This window comes from Corella eumyota, chromosome 3 (genome assembly GCF_963082875.1).
Source record: "Corella eumyota chromosome 3, kaCorEumy4.1, whole genome shotgun sequence".
Lineage (NCBI taxonomy): Eukaryota > Metazoa > Chordata > Ascidiacea > Phlebobranchia > Corellidae > Corella > Corella eumyota.
This window is the reverse complement of record NC_137492.1, coordinates 5634921-5648217: the sequence shown is the minus strand read 5'-3', so window position 1 is coordinate 5648217 and position 13297 is coordinate 5634921. Positions and strand designations below refer to the sequence as shown.

Genomic DNA, 13297 nt, shown 5'->3' with positions numbered 1-13297 from the left:
GAAATAGTGGCACTCCTCCACATGTGTTTTAAAATCTCTAGTACCATTTAGCGGAAATTTCTAAATAACTTTACGTCCACTTTTATCTTGTTGGTATAATTAAAAATTTTTTATCATTTTTTTAGTTTTTTATACTTAATGTTGGAAAGGCAACTACACAACCCCTATAACAAAAGATTACCCATAACCCCAGTTAGATAATTGCATTTTTTGGAACCTTGTTTTTTTTTTGCAAAAAAAAAAATTGATTTTGATTAGTAAGTCCCAACTGTTATATTAAAAGTGATTTTTTTGTAATTAGCTACAAGTTACTTTTTTATTTGGCCAAATTTATTTGCCAAAATTAATTATTTTTACACAAAAATTAAAAATTTAGTTGCACGTTAAAAAAAACAATACCCAAATCCACTTACTAAATGATAAAAAAGGCCAGACAAATTTAGGATTTATTTAAGCAAGAAGTATAAATAAGTCTCTAACAAAGAAACTCAAAAAACAAAGGATTTCCCTAACATCATCCTGTAACCCCCATAACCCATAAAAAGACCAAAGACCCCAATTGATCCGAGAGTGATTTTTAACTCCCACTTTGCCCTTAACATCATTGGGTTAACTTTTAACATCTCATTAACAATTGACGTATTTTGGTTTTCATGAGGAAAAAGGCATTTCAGGAACATCTGCACCCAAAAATTTACAAAGTGGGCCCCAGCCATCTTTAGGGTTAAAGTGCAGAAATCGATCTTTCGGAGCTTTCTGGCGATTAAAAAGATTAATTTTATCAAAACGGAGTAAAAAATTTAAAACTTGTTATTTAAAACTTTGATTCATTTGCAAAGCAGTAATTATTGCAATAAGAAAGCTATATAGAGTTTAAACTTTATAAAATAATTATATTTATAAATTACTACCAATAATTAAGTTAAAATTCACCAATTTTAAAATCTACTTTTTACCTCCAAAACATATGCATTGTGCTCTCTATACGCCTGTCTCATTAGAAGTCGGTTTACTGGCGAGATACCAAAAAGCGATTGTCTTCGTATAAATCCAAATGCCATTATACCTATTTTAAGATAATAAACTATATATAATTTTAACAATTTTTAAGTTTATTTTTTGAACCACCATTGATGCTATTTTTAAAAGTCCCTACCAAAGGATATAGTGCCTTTTATACAAAATTAATATTCTCTAAGAAAAATCGACCTATTAAACTTCACGGTTTTTAGGTATAATAATTTGCTTTAATTTTTAACTCACAAATTGCATTAGTGTATCTTCTTATTTTTCGATAGGTGGGAGAAAGTGTATGTAGCATTTTAATGTAAGGTGCATCGTATGAAGCACTCTGTTTTACCATACTTTCCAACCATTCATCCTCACTTTCTCTCATCGAAAATATGATCTACAAATATAAGTTTATTAGAGTGTGTGCTTGTTTAAGCCTTACAAATTTATTTTTTGGGATGGCTAGAAATTCTAGTGTTGCTATGTTTCATCAAATTTAGATAGATCATTTAATATACTATAGTAACATGAAATTTTAGGTCTGATGCAGTCATGTCAAATATTAAAACATAATGTAAAAATTTGTACTTTTGCATCAGGGAATGCCTGGCTTATTTCTTCCCAGAAAATACAACTTGGCACATCAGTTACTGCATCTACATTTTCATACATCATTCTAAAATCTTCTACAGTTCCCTCCTCTTTAAATATTTTTGTCCACTCCTCATTTAACAACTCACAGTTTTTCAAATAATCATACACGCTGTAATCCAGCATTCTTAATGCAGCACACATCGATTTTGTGCCAGTTTTAGACAAACTAGCACATATAACTTTCATTGCTGGGCTGTTTTTTTTACTAGGTCCAACGTACAAACGATTATAGTAAGAATAAAAGTTACTTTAAAGGTCTAAACTTTTGAAGCTACATCTGCTAAAAACAAAAACTTTGAAATTTGAAAGTTTATTATACTTGCCTGATCTATGCTTAAGTTTATTAGGTGAACCATTACTGAACAACAAAATACCGCGCACGTCGCTGCCATCCGCTGCGGTTAAAACACCGCAAACATACTTGCCTGTATAAAAAACTGCAGAGAAAAACCAAAAAATAAACGAAGCATATATAAAACTGCAGAGCGTTAAAAGCGTTTGTTTATTAATAAAAGCGTTTGTTTATTAAAACACTTCAAATGCAGATACAAAAAGTTATTCATAAAGCACGTCAAAGCAATCATAAGCCAGCACGTCAAAGCAATCATAAGACTACATTCTAAGATAATATTTCTCACATTAAATATCCCCCTAAAAAGGTAAAACTCTATAACGTATGTTAAGTAAAATCCAATATTATTATAATATCTTTAATCAAGTTTTCATGATTTTGATATCTTTTTTTGAATATATGTTTAAATATAAACTTTTTTTATTTTTGCGTGATACTGGTTGCAAGACATAAGTGTATCATATATTAACTACACTAACCTACAAAGGCGTTTTTATTGGGTTTTGTTAAAAGCTTAGGTAATCAACCACAACTAGACTTGTTTGATGATTTTAATGAAGATTAATATATTTATATGATACATGAACAATAATACATAAACGTCCGTATAACCCTGTGCACCAAATCTTTACAGTAAAAAAACATGAGAATGTCTAGGCGCATATCAATGCCAAAAAAAGTTAAACAGTTAGGCTTGAGTATTCGGTTGCCAAGGCCCGCGTTACTAAGAGGGAATAAAATTACAAATCGTACCCTCGAACATAGGTTTTAATTTTCTCGGGCGAGACTTCGGCAATCCAAGCCGAGTTAGTCAGCGTTTTATAAACAAACTAAATTATTGTTAGGACCATGCTCTGTAAGCACTAAAAGGTACTGCTAGTAGTACGGAATAAACAACCCAGACCTAATGTAAATTGGACCAACACGGAAGAAGTTATTCAGTATGCTGAACATACAAGGTAATGCTTTTTTACTACACATTTTTAAAACAATTAGGTCAGTGTGTCGTAACAGAATGTTGTTGTGATATCACACGAAGTGATATTACTCTGTTTAGAAAAAGTTTTTTTTTTCGGAATTAAAAAATAAGAATAGTGTAACAAATAACATAATAAATTTGTTCGCTTGGCCTCGCAATGGCTTCATCTGATGTATGTCGCGGTAAGTCAAAACATGTGTTATCTGAATTAGAACATAATAATATAAATGGGTACTTTGTTATTGTTAAATGTTTAAGCAATATTTAACCTAATTAAATCTATGTTACTGGAATTGTTCTTATTTTAAATAAGTTAAAATTTAGGGTAGCGAAACCGAAGTTACAGAAAATGTCATAACAAACATTTAAAAAAGATTTGCATTTGGTTAGATTATAAACAAACTTTGTCAGCTATGAGTAAAAAAAAGTTAAATTCACGTTTTTATTTTTACCAGGTACGGTTTCATATGAAACCAACATATTGCCAACAAGTACCGGGTAAGAATTAAACATAAATATTAAATAAATTGATTTAAATGGTATTAGTTGTTATGAAATACATTATTTTTTACCGCTTATTAAACCTAAATCCCTTTGGTTATTTGAATTAAATAAACGTTTAGTAACAGGCCATTATCACGAGGATATTCTAGACAACGTATTTTAACTTTATCAAAACCAAAAGAAAGCAAGCAAATATGGATCACCAGTTTTGGGTTAGTTTTTTATTGTTTAAAATACAATAAACTAACCCATTTTTGTACATGTTGTTTATAATCTTATAGTATTTACATCAAACTGTCATAATACTTGATTATTATTTCACGTTACCTGACAGGCCGAAAGTTTATTGGGGCGATCAAGATATGATGTGGCCGATTACTGAACCCACAAAACGTGCAAGACCAACTGATAGACTTGTCAAGCTTGCTCAAGCTAAAAGAAACTTTCAACATGGTACAAATCGGGTAAACCTTGTTTTTCTAGCCTTTTGTTATAATGTTTTATACAACGTTTGTAATAAACTACATTTTATTGCTATATCTATAACGACAATATTATGCAAATAAGTTTTATTTTCTTTAGGTAAACCGGCCAGAATTTGTTTACAGCTGCGGTAGAAACTCACAAATATGGGAAGTAGGGAAAGGTGCGATGTCGGCTGAAGCTAGCGAAAGATTAGGACAACTTGCAGAACCAAAACGACCTCCATCAAAATACTTAGAACACAGGTTAATATCAAGTAATGTTTTATTGAAAAGTTGTAGGTTAAGTGCCAATCTTAACCTAGGCTAACAAAATCGTATGCCACAATGTCACATTTTTAAATATCCTTTGTAAAATCAGATAATTCAACTGGACAATTCAAAAGTTGTCTTTAAAAAAACAGATTTATAAAGGTCCCTTGACACCTATTTATAAGCAATGGCACTTACCTCGTTTTATTGTAAACAAAAGCGTGTGGTAGTTTAAAGAACATGAAATTTGATACTGAATTGTCTTCTACTTAACTCTTTTGATAGTACAGACACAAATTTCTTACGAGACATATTTGTTGTTGGTTAGGCAAATACAACCTTAGGTTCTTTATAATATTTTTTGTAGCAAGTCTTTTTGAAACAATATTTAAAAAGCGTAGCCTAACTTATATTTTATTTCATTATTATGTAGTTTGATGTGTTGTAAAAAGTTAAATTAATTTTAAAAAATAAACTCTTTCCTTAATAAATCAAGTGTATGTGCGAACTGTAGTGCTATCACTTTGATATATATATATATAAACTCCTCCTATATAAAAATTCGAAATCTAATTTTATAGGAGCAACCACCAATATAGTTGCGGTAGAGTGTCGCCGATTTGGAAAGTGGCCCCGGCAGCTCAACGATGTCCTGATCGACCCCGAACTGCAAAGTTAGCTTTACCCAAAGATTCACATCCCGACTATCTTCCAAATACAGAGGTTAGCACTTTATCCTGTTACTTTTACCTTTATAAATAAGTCCTGCTACCACATGTTTTCTGTATAGCAGTATTTAAGTTCAATATTTTTATTTTTTAGGTTGAAACTAGGATATCACCCACCGCAATGAATGCGAGTTGCAGCGATCGAGTTCACGAATTAGCTCGCCCTAAAACTATTGCTTCGGGTCCCTTTATTGATTCAAGGTCACCCGAAGACTCAATATGGAGGGTAAGGGTAACACACAAGGCCAATATAAAGACTAATATATAGTTGTTTTTTGATTCAACAAATTTATAAAAAAAAATCGCTTACTGAAGGTTAAAAAGCCAGCGCGTGCTGCCACTGCTTCAGCAAGAATTCTCGAACTTTCCAAGGTAAAAGGATTCGCAGATGGTTACGTTCCAAACCGACCAGTTCAATGGTCTATTTCTAGGGCTGCACGAAGAGCTATTGTGACGCCGAGAACAGAAACCTTGTCTGCACCAATCATAAGGCTAGTTGATTTTTTAATAGAGATTTAGTAAAGAACAGTATATGGAGTTATTTTTATTATATTCATGTCCAGAGCATAAGGGTTTAAATAGAATGTTCCGGCAATTCCACGTTTTACTTTTTAAGCCAAAGTAGGGTGGAACAATGATCTTTTTGCAACGATTTTAGCCTAAGAAAACATAACGTTCTTGTTTATGCTTAGATTAAATGTTTTTCTTGCAGGGCATCGATGGACCATGTTCAGTTCAATCCAGACGCATTCCTAGTTAGTCCACTTGCGTTAAAAGCCAGGTGTACACCTCGAGTGGAAGAACTAGCCCAGCCTCTCCAACGATAACTAATACTAAATATTATTTAAATAAATTGGCCAAATAACTACCTTGTGATTGAGAAAGATTCCTTCTTGCTACGCTTTAATTTTAGTTCATAACATTTTAAACTATTTTCAAAGATCTAATTAAAGCTTGCAGCAATAATATTTTCAAGTGAAAATTGTACTGATTCTACAAATTAGCAATAAAAAGTTTATGTTTAACGTTCTCTGTAATGCTGTTCTGAAGTAATGTAGGAAATCTTTATATACAGGATCTTATTATCTTTTTTAAAACTTGCGCTTCAGCTTTATTAGGAAACCAGGGTTAGGTTTTCCATTAAAAATAAATCGGACATACAAAAATTCGACAAAAAATGTGATAGACGCTTTGTTAGAAGTTTAAAATTTAGACATAATTTTTTTTAAATCAAACCTTCATAAAATATATATTTATTTTTTACATAAAAACTTTAAAAATAATTTTAATATTTAGTTTTAGTTTTTTGTTTATTTAATAAAAAATTAAGATCGAAATTTTGTTTAGTTATAACCATATTTTATTTTTCAAATAAATCTAGTTTGTTTTTGGTATCAAAATCATATAAAATGTCAGCTTTTTTATCTTAAATAACCATATACCTATTATTGCCCTTTAATTTAGCTTAACTTCTACATTTAATACGAACCAATAAAATGTAAGCATCGTCACCAACAACAACAATAAACACAGTGATTTTACAGACGAACAACACATGGCACTAAACTTAACTAAAACGTTGTGATAAATGTTTTGGAATATTCACTTGTAAAAAAATAATGCAAATATCAAAAAAAAATTTGGAATGTGGTAAAATTCTGTTAAAAATGAGATGAGGAAAATGAATTTATATGAACAAATTAGAACAAAAATAATTGCATTTTAAACATAAAAATTTCATTTATATTTTATAAAACCAATGATTATTTTATAATACTGCACTATAACATCAACAAGCCACGCAAATAATAACACTATAGTACACACCTCTTTAAATTAACCTTTAAAGTTAAATGTGAATCTAAACATTAAATCTTGAACTGCATGATATTAAAAAAAGAAAAAAAAATTTCGAAGTGCAAAATTGGGCAGTTATAAAAAATTGATAGAAAATTATGATTACTTAAAATGACAAATTATAATCTATAAACCTATTTATGATAACAATTTTACAAAGTTAAATTCCAGTGGATAAATTTCACAGTAAATTGATATCAAATTAAGTACCAGTACGCATGACCCTGATAATTTAACTAGTAACACAATTAATAATAAATTAGATTACAAATTTAGTTAGTTTGATATTAATAACAAGATTTAACTTTAAAACATACAAGGTAACTTCAAATATTTACAAAAACATAAAAAATATTTTTAACATTGACTACAACTTTTTTTTCAACATTGACTACAACATCAACAAAAACTTGGCAAGCTCACTGAAAACAAATTTAAATTTTATGTAGTTAGCTTTAAAAATGGAATCACTTTAGTTTACGCTCTTATGAAATATTGGAATAAAATTTAAGAACTATAAAGTAATAAGAACAATATGTGATAACTGTTGCAATTATGTATAAATATAAACCCGTCTTTTTATATAGCGATAATTAAGTAAAGGGTAAATATAGGAGAAAAAAATTAAATATTTTAAAATATTCAATTTTTTCTCCTATAATAAAAATTTTTTTATTAAATGTGAAAAAATTAAATATTTTTGTACCAAATATAGAAGTGGTGAGAAATTTGGCAAAAGTCATAGGTAAAAAGTCTATTTGAGGACTGTAGACTACACATGATTCTTGAGCGAAATTGTAATAAAAATAATATAAACTAAAAACACTAACTACTGCGCGTGATATTTAATAGGTATCTATTATTTTTATTTCTGTATTCAAATCCTGATTTTACTTTTCTATAACCGGCAAGTTTCATAAGATCAGTGCACACATTTTCAATTTTTTTGACCCGATAAAATGGTAATTTAAATTTCCATTTTTGTACAACAGCTTTGGAATCTCTCTTATGCCCTTTAGTGATAAAATAAATATATAATAAATATATTTTGTTATATCATAACATTACACAAAAATATAATAAATGTTTAAATTTAAAAATTTGTATAAAAAATTAAACACAAATTGCCTTCCTATAATAATATGCATGTATTATGTTAACTAAAACTAAAAAACATCGTAAAATAATCCTTTTTAAAAATTCTTAAAAGTTTTCAGTTGTTAACTAGTTTTAAATGAAATTGAATTTAAACCAATAATAAAAGTTTGACAAAAAAGCTTTCATAAAAAAACATTTTTCTAATTTTCAATTTCATTTAAAGTAGCTATATAATAAAGTTTAGTGGACAATGTATATAGTATATATAATAATGTAAGTATGTTAAATTTACATGCCTTCAAAATAAAAAACAGTTGAATCATCGCTTATTAGTTGCGACTAAATTATGGGAATTAAAATGCCACCTGCAGGTTTACTTTTAAAGTAAAAAGTTAAAAAGTTTCTTACCCCATGGGTTTTTCAATTCCATTAACGCTTCTTTTTCTTTCATAATATTTTCTTCTGCTTGTTGTGAATTTTCATACATTGCTCGTTTTCTATTTTTATTTTTGTTCATTACAAAAAAATTACAAATAGTTATATATATACATAAAAAATCAAAATTGCATAAAATAACACTGCATAAATTTTCAAGAAAACCCATAAATCTAGTTGTACCTTTTATACTTACAATAAAAGGGGCGGGGCCTCCTGACCAGTATTTTCTTCCAACCAATCAATGACCTCCTTGCGAAACTTGACCCCAAGAAATTGATAAAGCTCAGAAGCAATCTTGAAAGGATACAAAGCAGCATCTTCATATCTAATCATCTAATATAAAATTAAATAATTACAAAATTAAATTCTGACATGGTTAATATATTATTATATACACAACATTTTTCATTAAAGTGGAATAAATAATTTATATCTTCTTAATGAAAATAAAGACTGGCAACAAAGTGTACTGGTTAGAACAATTGGTTTAACAACAAGGGGTCATTGGTTTAATTCCCACTACTTAAAGCCTCAAAGCCCTTTAGAAAGCCATTTTAAGCAGTACAACCCCTGCTAAGCCCAAAACCAATTGGCAATTGAAATATATGACAATATGCTTAATAATATAAAAAATCAACAAAATAGACTTGAGATTGGGTCTGGGTTATATATGCTATTTTATGTTCAAGCTGTAAAGCTGGCCCTTTTACTTCAAGTATAAAGGTGTAAAAATACTTAAAGATGGTAGAAAAACTACAGACTAAATTATGCATATATAAAGTAATAATACAATTTTTAAAAGTGAAAGAACATTTAAAGTATATACTAAATTTTTTGATTAATTTTATGATAATTGTCATTAATTACAGCAAAAACTGTTTTTGTACTGTATTTTTTCTATATTTTGCTATATATTATAATGATTTTACTCACTATACAAAATATTCATATAAGTTTTTCTAGTTTAAATATATTGGGCTACATGAATGTTAAAAATATTATCAAGACATTGTTTTTATACAATTAAATATTAGCTGAAAATAACAACAATCAGTACTCGCCTTATATCTTCCTTTAAGCCATTCTGGTGGACTGTTTAACCCAATCTCGGCATTGTGAATTTGCCTTTTGCAAGTTTCCTGAAGTGAGGTTGTAAGGTTGAGGCCAGAATGAAGTTGCAACCGAGATGCTGCAATGCCACGTGGATCCCGAATTAAGTGGACAACCTAAAATATTTTTTTATATTTACTTCAAATATATTTTTTTAGAAAATTCTTTTTTTGCATGGTCTATTTCTTAGAAAGTTGTTAATAATAAATGTAATGATGTTAAAATATGAAAAGAAAGATGCATTTATACAAGAGACTTTAAAATCGAAATATATCGTTATTACTAAACATAACTAACAGAAAACTCTAGCCTAGATTTCTTTTTGCAAATCTGGGTATTACTAATGTAGGCTATAATACATCAAAGATAAAAAAGAAAATTAATTTTATTTGCAAAATTTAAAGCCAATACCTTTAAATCAATGTTGTAGTCTGTGATTAAAGTTTCAAGGTCCATAATATTGCACAATCTGATCAGTTTTAAAGCAACCAAAGATTTTCGCCTGCACATATTTCCTACAATGTTGGGGTTTATATCTCCACATTCCCTCCAGCAATCAAAAACTTTTCTGTGAATTGAAGTTAAATGATGTTTTAATATTTTTTTGAAATACACAAAATTTAATTAGTTGCTTAAATTTCAATTATTATTTTTTAAATCACTATAAAGTGATAGGCTATATATTTAACAGAAAACGGTGTGCTTTTGCAGGGTGTTTTTGCTATTTGTAAATGCCGGCCCAAAGGGCATATAATGCGGCATTGGTGTGGCTTTACTTCAAAACATTTAGGTTCGTAACTCAATGTCATGATTGGTATACCAATATATTTATTGTTTATATTTAATAAAGCTACATGAGTAAGGCATGCCTAACTTGCCTAAGTTTTTTAAAATAAAAAAACTACTTGTGACAAGCAGGCAAATTAATATAGAAAAAACGGGTATAAATCCAGCAAAAGTGTTTTTTTAAAAGACTTACGAGTTATTTCGAAGTTCGCTCCTTGGACAATGCATTTCGTCGCAAAGTCCTTTCGTGAATGGAATAAAACAAAATTTTTTCTGTGTGCAAGTATAAATATTCCGAATACTTTCCGGAGCTCGCAAATTTTTGGGCATACCTGAATTTTTTTTTATATTAAGCCAGCAATACCAAATAAAATATTTAATTTGTTACAAATAGTTTAACAAACCTTTATTTAAGTAAGTTAATCAACGTAATTTTAGAACCTCAATAATTTAACAATAACTAGCCCAAAGGCAAAAAGGTGAAAATAATAGCTCAATTTAACAGTAAACACGTTTGACTAGTCCTTAATACTTTCTAATTTAGTTGTGAATATCAATTAAAAAAAAAGAACCGACTTACTTAGCCAATACTTCTTATAGTTTGGAATAATGCATTGTGAAAAGTCAGCCAAAAGCTTTTGCTTCATAGGAATGTTATGTGTACACGAATCATGATACGATATTGCTATTAAAGGTTCGAAGGAATAAAATATATCTGGATGTTGATTAAAAAATTCTCCAACAAAAGATGAACCTAAATAAATGGGCAATTGATTTTTGCATAAAGTTTCTATATAAACAACTTTATGTATATGGCTTTATAAAAGATTTCAAAAAAAAATTGATATAATTTTTTGTCAATTTTATTTCTTTTTGATACAAGAAAGCTTACTAAACAGCCTAATCGTAAAGTTACTTTAGATAACCCAAGCCAATTCTATAGCTCCCTTTTTTAGTATTTTGGGGATTTAATTTGGCTTGAATACGCTTAAAAGCTTTTTGGGATCAACTGGGGAAACTACAATTACTGCTTTACTAAAGACTTTTTGGATGAAGTAGACATTAAACAAACGCCCCTATGTAGTTTTGAAGCATTTACCTACTAGTATATAAAATAGATACTTAAAACATATAAAGATTATCCTAAACAATCTATAAAAATAATTAAAGTGTATTAACATATAGGATAAATGTGTTTATCAATAAATCCAACAAGCTTACCAGATCTATAATTTGTTAAAAGAATAACAGCTTTATTTAGTAATGGTAATTCCTTCTCAGTTAATTGTAAATATTCAAGATACTTTTGAAATGCTTGCTGATCATTTCTATAGATTGGAGGAACAATGTTTGGCTTTATATGTAAATCCCCCTGTAAAAATAAATTTTTTTAGAGCCATAAAAGCAGTACCCTTACAGAATCAAATGAGTTGAATAGATTGTATTTAATATGTGTATTCTGAATAGGTAAGAAATTAGGGTTAGGATTTAATTTATGCATTTATTATTAAATTAATATACACTTGATTCTTTAGATAACTATTTGATATACATTCCATGTAATTTGATTCAGTATATTTTATAGGTACCCCGTAAAAGTAATAGAATATTCAGTGGAACCTATAAAGGTCATGAGCTAATAAGACATTTTTTTGTATATATTTTAATCCTTGATGTGGAAAGGTCAAAGGCATGACCCAAACATACAGTAAAAACTGTTACTCCGACCCAGTCTTGGGATGCCTTTTGGCAGTTTGGAATATTATTGCTTAATAATTATGCTGTTGGCTCAACAGAAGTTCATACCGTTTATAGCGCCTTATTTAAGGGTGCTACAGCATAAGATCACTGGGGATCGAATCGTGGACCTTACCTAGTGTAGGATGAAAGGGTTTATAAATCAAATAAAAACGAAATACATTACCTTCTGAATTGGTTTATTCACAGTTTGCAGAATTGAATTACTGGTCTTTTCTTTATTTAAATTTGGTTTAGGCTTAAACTTCTTAACGATTTCTTTTTCCACTGTTTGTTTTTTGTTCGTTAATTTATCTTTATTTATTTTGCTTTCTTTTTGAGCAAACAAGACTCGCATTGAGGTTTTATCAGTGAGAGAAAGGTACAACAAAAGGATTGTAACAAACGACAAAGTTACTATTACAAAAAAAAGTTTTCGGGGCATCATTACCTTTACTACAATAAAAATACAGACTTGCCTTTTCGTTTATCTATTTTCTCTTGCGTTTTGGTTTCATTTACATATTTAGAACTAATTTTTTGTTGTTGTTAAAAATAATGTGATGTCAAATTAATTAAATCGTACTACACAATAAAATAAATACAACCGGCCATATTTTCTTAAGCTGTTAACCAAATATTGAACCTAATTAATCACGCATAAGTGCGCTTATTTAAACTTTGTTTACTTACGATTATTTAACATAAGAGTGTTTACGTTAGGATCTGATTACATTTCTGATATAAAAAAAACTTTGACTTTTACGCTACAGATGAGATTTAGCGATAAATTGTAACGAACAATTTAGCTTAATAAATGGTGTATTCGTTACAAATACCACTTATCTGATATAAATTTATTTAATATTAGTTATCTTAAAAAAAAAGCTTTTTTCTAAAGTGAAAACTTAATCTGTTCTGCTACTTTCAGCTACTTTTCTAGCCTATCACGCTACGGGGATTTATTGTTAGAGCGGGGCAGAGGCTCCCCGCCGCAAAGAAGGCATAAATAGTACAAAAATACAACGTTTTAAATAAAAGAGCCATTTTTAAAATGTAACAATAAGCATGCATGTTTACAATAAGTTTTTTTTTACAAAAAGTATTTACAATTTGCTTACTTTTTCTTGTCGATTTTCTTTATTTTCGTTTTCAAATAAAAACAATTTTTTATTTGCTTCTGTTGTTAAAATGTCGACTTTATCTTTAAATTCTTAATTTAACAATAGCTGGCAGTTTCAGTTTTAAATATTAGTTTTATTAATAGACTTATTTAAACTTAATCAATACCCAGACCGATAATCTTTTG

At 28.9% G+C, this 13297-nt stretch overlaps 2 protein-coding genes and 1 pseudogene across 4 annotated transcripts; 1 reads left to right on the top strand and 2 right to left on the bottom strand.

The window, feature by feature from the left end:
* Window positions 1-318: 318 nt before the first annotated feature.
* Window positions 319-1907, bottom strand: LOC145745724 (uncharacterized; annotated as a pseudogene). The gene is made up of 4 exons (XR_014281270.1): window positions 1600-1907; window positions 1264-1408; window positions 957-1066; window positions 319-756 (listed from the first exon to the last, which is right to left on the bottom strand). The product of XR_014281270.1 is annotated as an uncharacterized LOC145745724 (transcript).
* A 934-nt stretch (window positions 1908-2841) lies between these two features.
* LOC145745608 (sperm microtubule associated protein 2-like) lies at window positions 2842-5985 on the top strand. 2 transcript variants are annotated; one of them, XM_082563730.1, is made up of 9 exons: window positions 2842-2976; window positions 3452-3494; window positions 3620-3712; window positions 3835-3964; window positions 4083-4228; window positions 4816-4957; window positions 5057-5188; window positions 5278-5453; window positions 5675-5985. In XM_082563730.1, exons 1-9 carry the CDS (start codon window positions 2961-2963, stop codon window positions 5787-5789), a joined length of 993 nt encoding a protein of 330 aa, XP_082419856.1. In that variant the 5' UTR covers window positions 2842-2960; the 3' UTR covers window positions 5790-5985. The 2 variants fall into 2 exon arrangements, with proteins under 2 accessions (XP_082419856.1, XP_082419855.1); XM_082563729.1 differs by having other exon boundaries at window positions 3835-3970; window positions 4089-4228.
* A 341-nt stretch (window positions 5986-6326) lies between these two features.
* LOC145745561 (carbohydrate sulfotransferase 1-like) lies at window positions 6327-12497 on the bottom strand. Its single transcript, XM_082563674.1, has 9 exons — window positions 12176-12497; window positions 11473-11623; window positions 10832-11005; window positions 10445-10583; window positions 9877-10033; window positions 9417-9581; window positions 8549-8688; window positions 8326-8414; window positions 6327-7832 (listed from the first exon to the last, which is right to left on the bottom strand). Exons 1-9 carry the CDS (start codon window positions 12434-12436, stop codon window positions 7645-7647), a joined length of 1464 nt encoding a protein of 487 aa, XP_082419800.1. The 5' UTR covers window positions 12437-12497; the 3' UTR covers window positions 6327-7644.
* Window positions 12498-13297: the final 800 nt, after the last annotated feature.

What these genes read in the sequence shown, in the direction of transcription:
- LOC145745561 (XM_082563674.1), bottom strand. Translation starts at nt 12,436, where the DNA reads ATGATGCCCCGAAAACTTTTTTTTGTAATAGTAACTTTGTCGTTTGTT. An exon ending in TTTAACAAATTATAGATCTG is followed by an intron (nt 11,006 to 11,472) that starts GTAAGCTTGTTG and finishes CCATTTATTTAG; the next exon opens with GTTCATCTTTTGTTGGAGAA. An exon ending in GGCTTAAAGGAAGATATAAG is followed by an intron (nt 8,689 to 9,416) that starts GCGAGTACTGAT and finishes ATTTTATATTAG; the next exon opens with ATGATTAGATATGAAGATGC.
- LOC145745608 (XM_082563730.1), top strand. An exon ending in ATATTGCCAACAAGTACCGG is followed by an intron (nt 3,495 to 3,619) that starts GTAAGAATTAAA and finishes ATAAACGTTTAG; the next exon opens with TAACAGGCCATTATCACGAG. An exon ending in ATATGGATCACCAGTTTTGG is followed by an intron (nt 3,713 to 3,834) that starts GTTAGTTTTTTA and finishes GTTACCTGACAG; the next exon opens with GCCGAAAGTTTATTGGGGCG.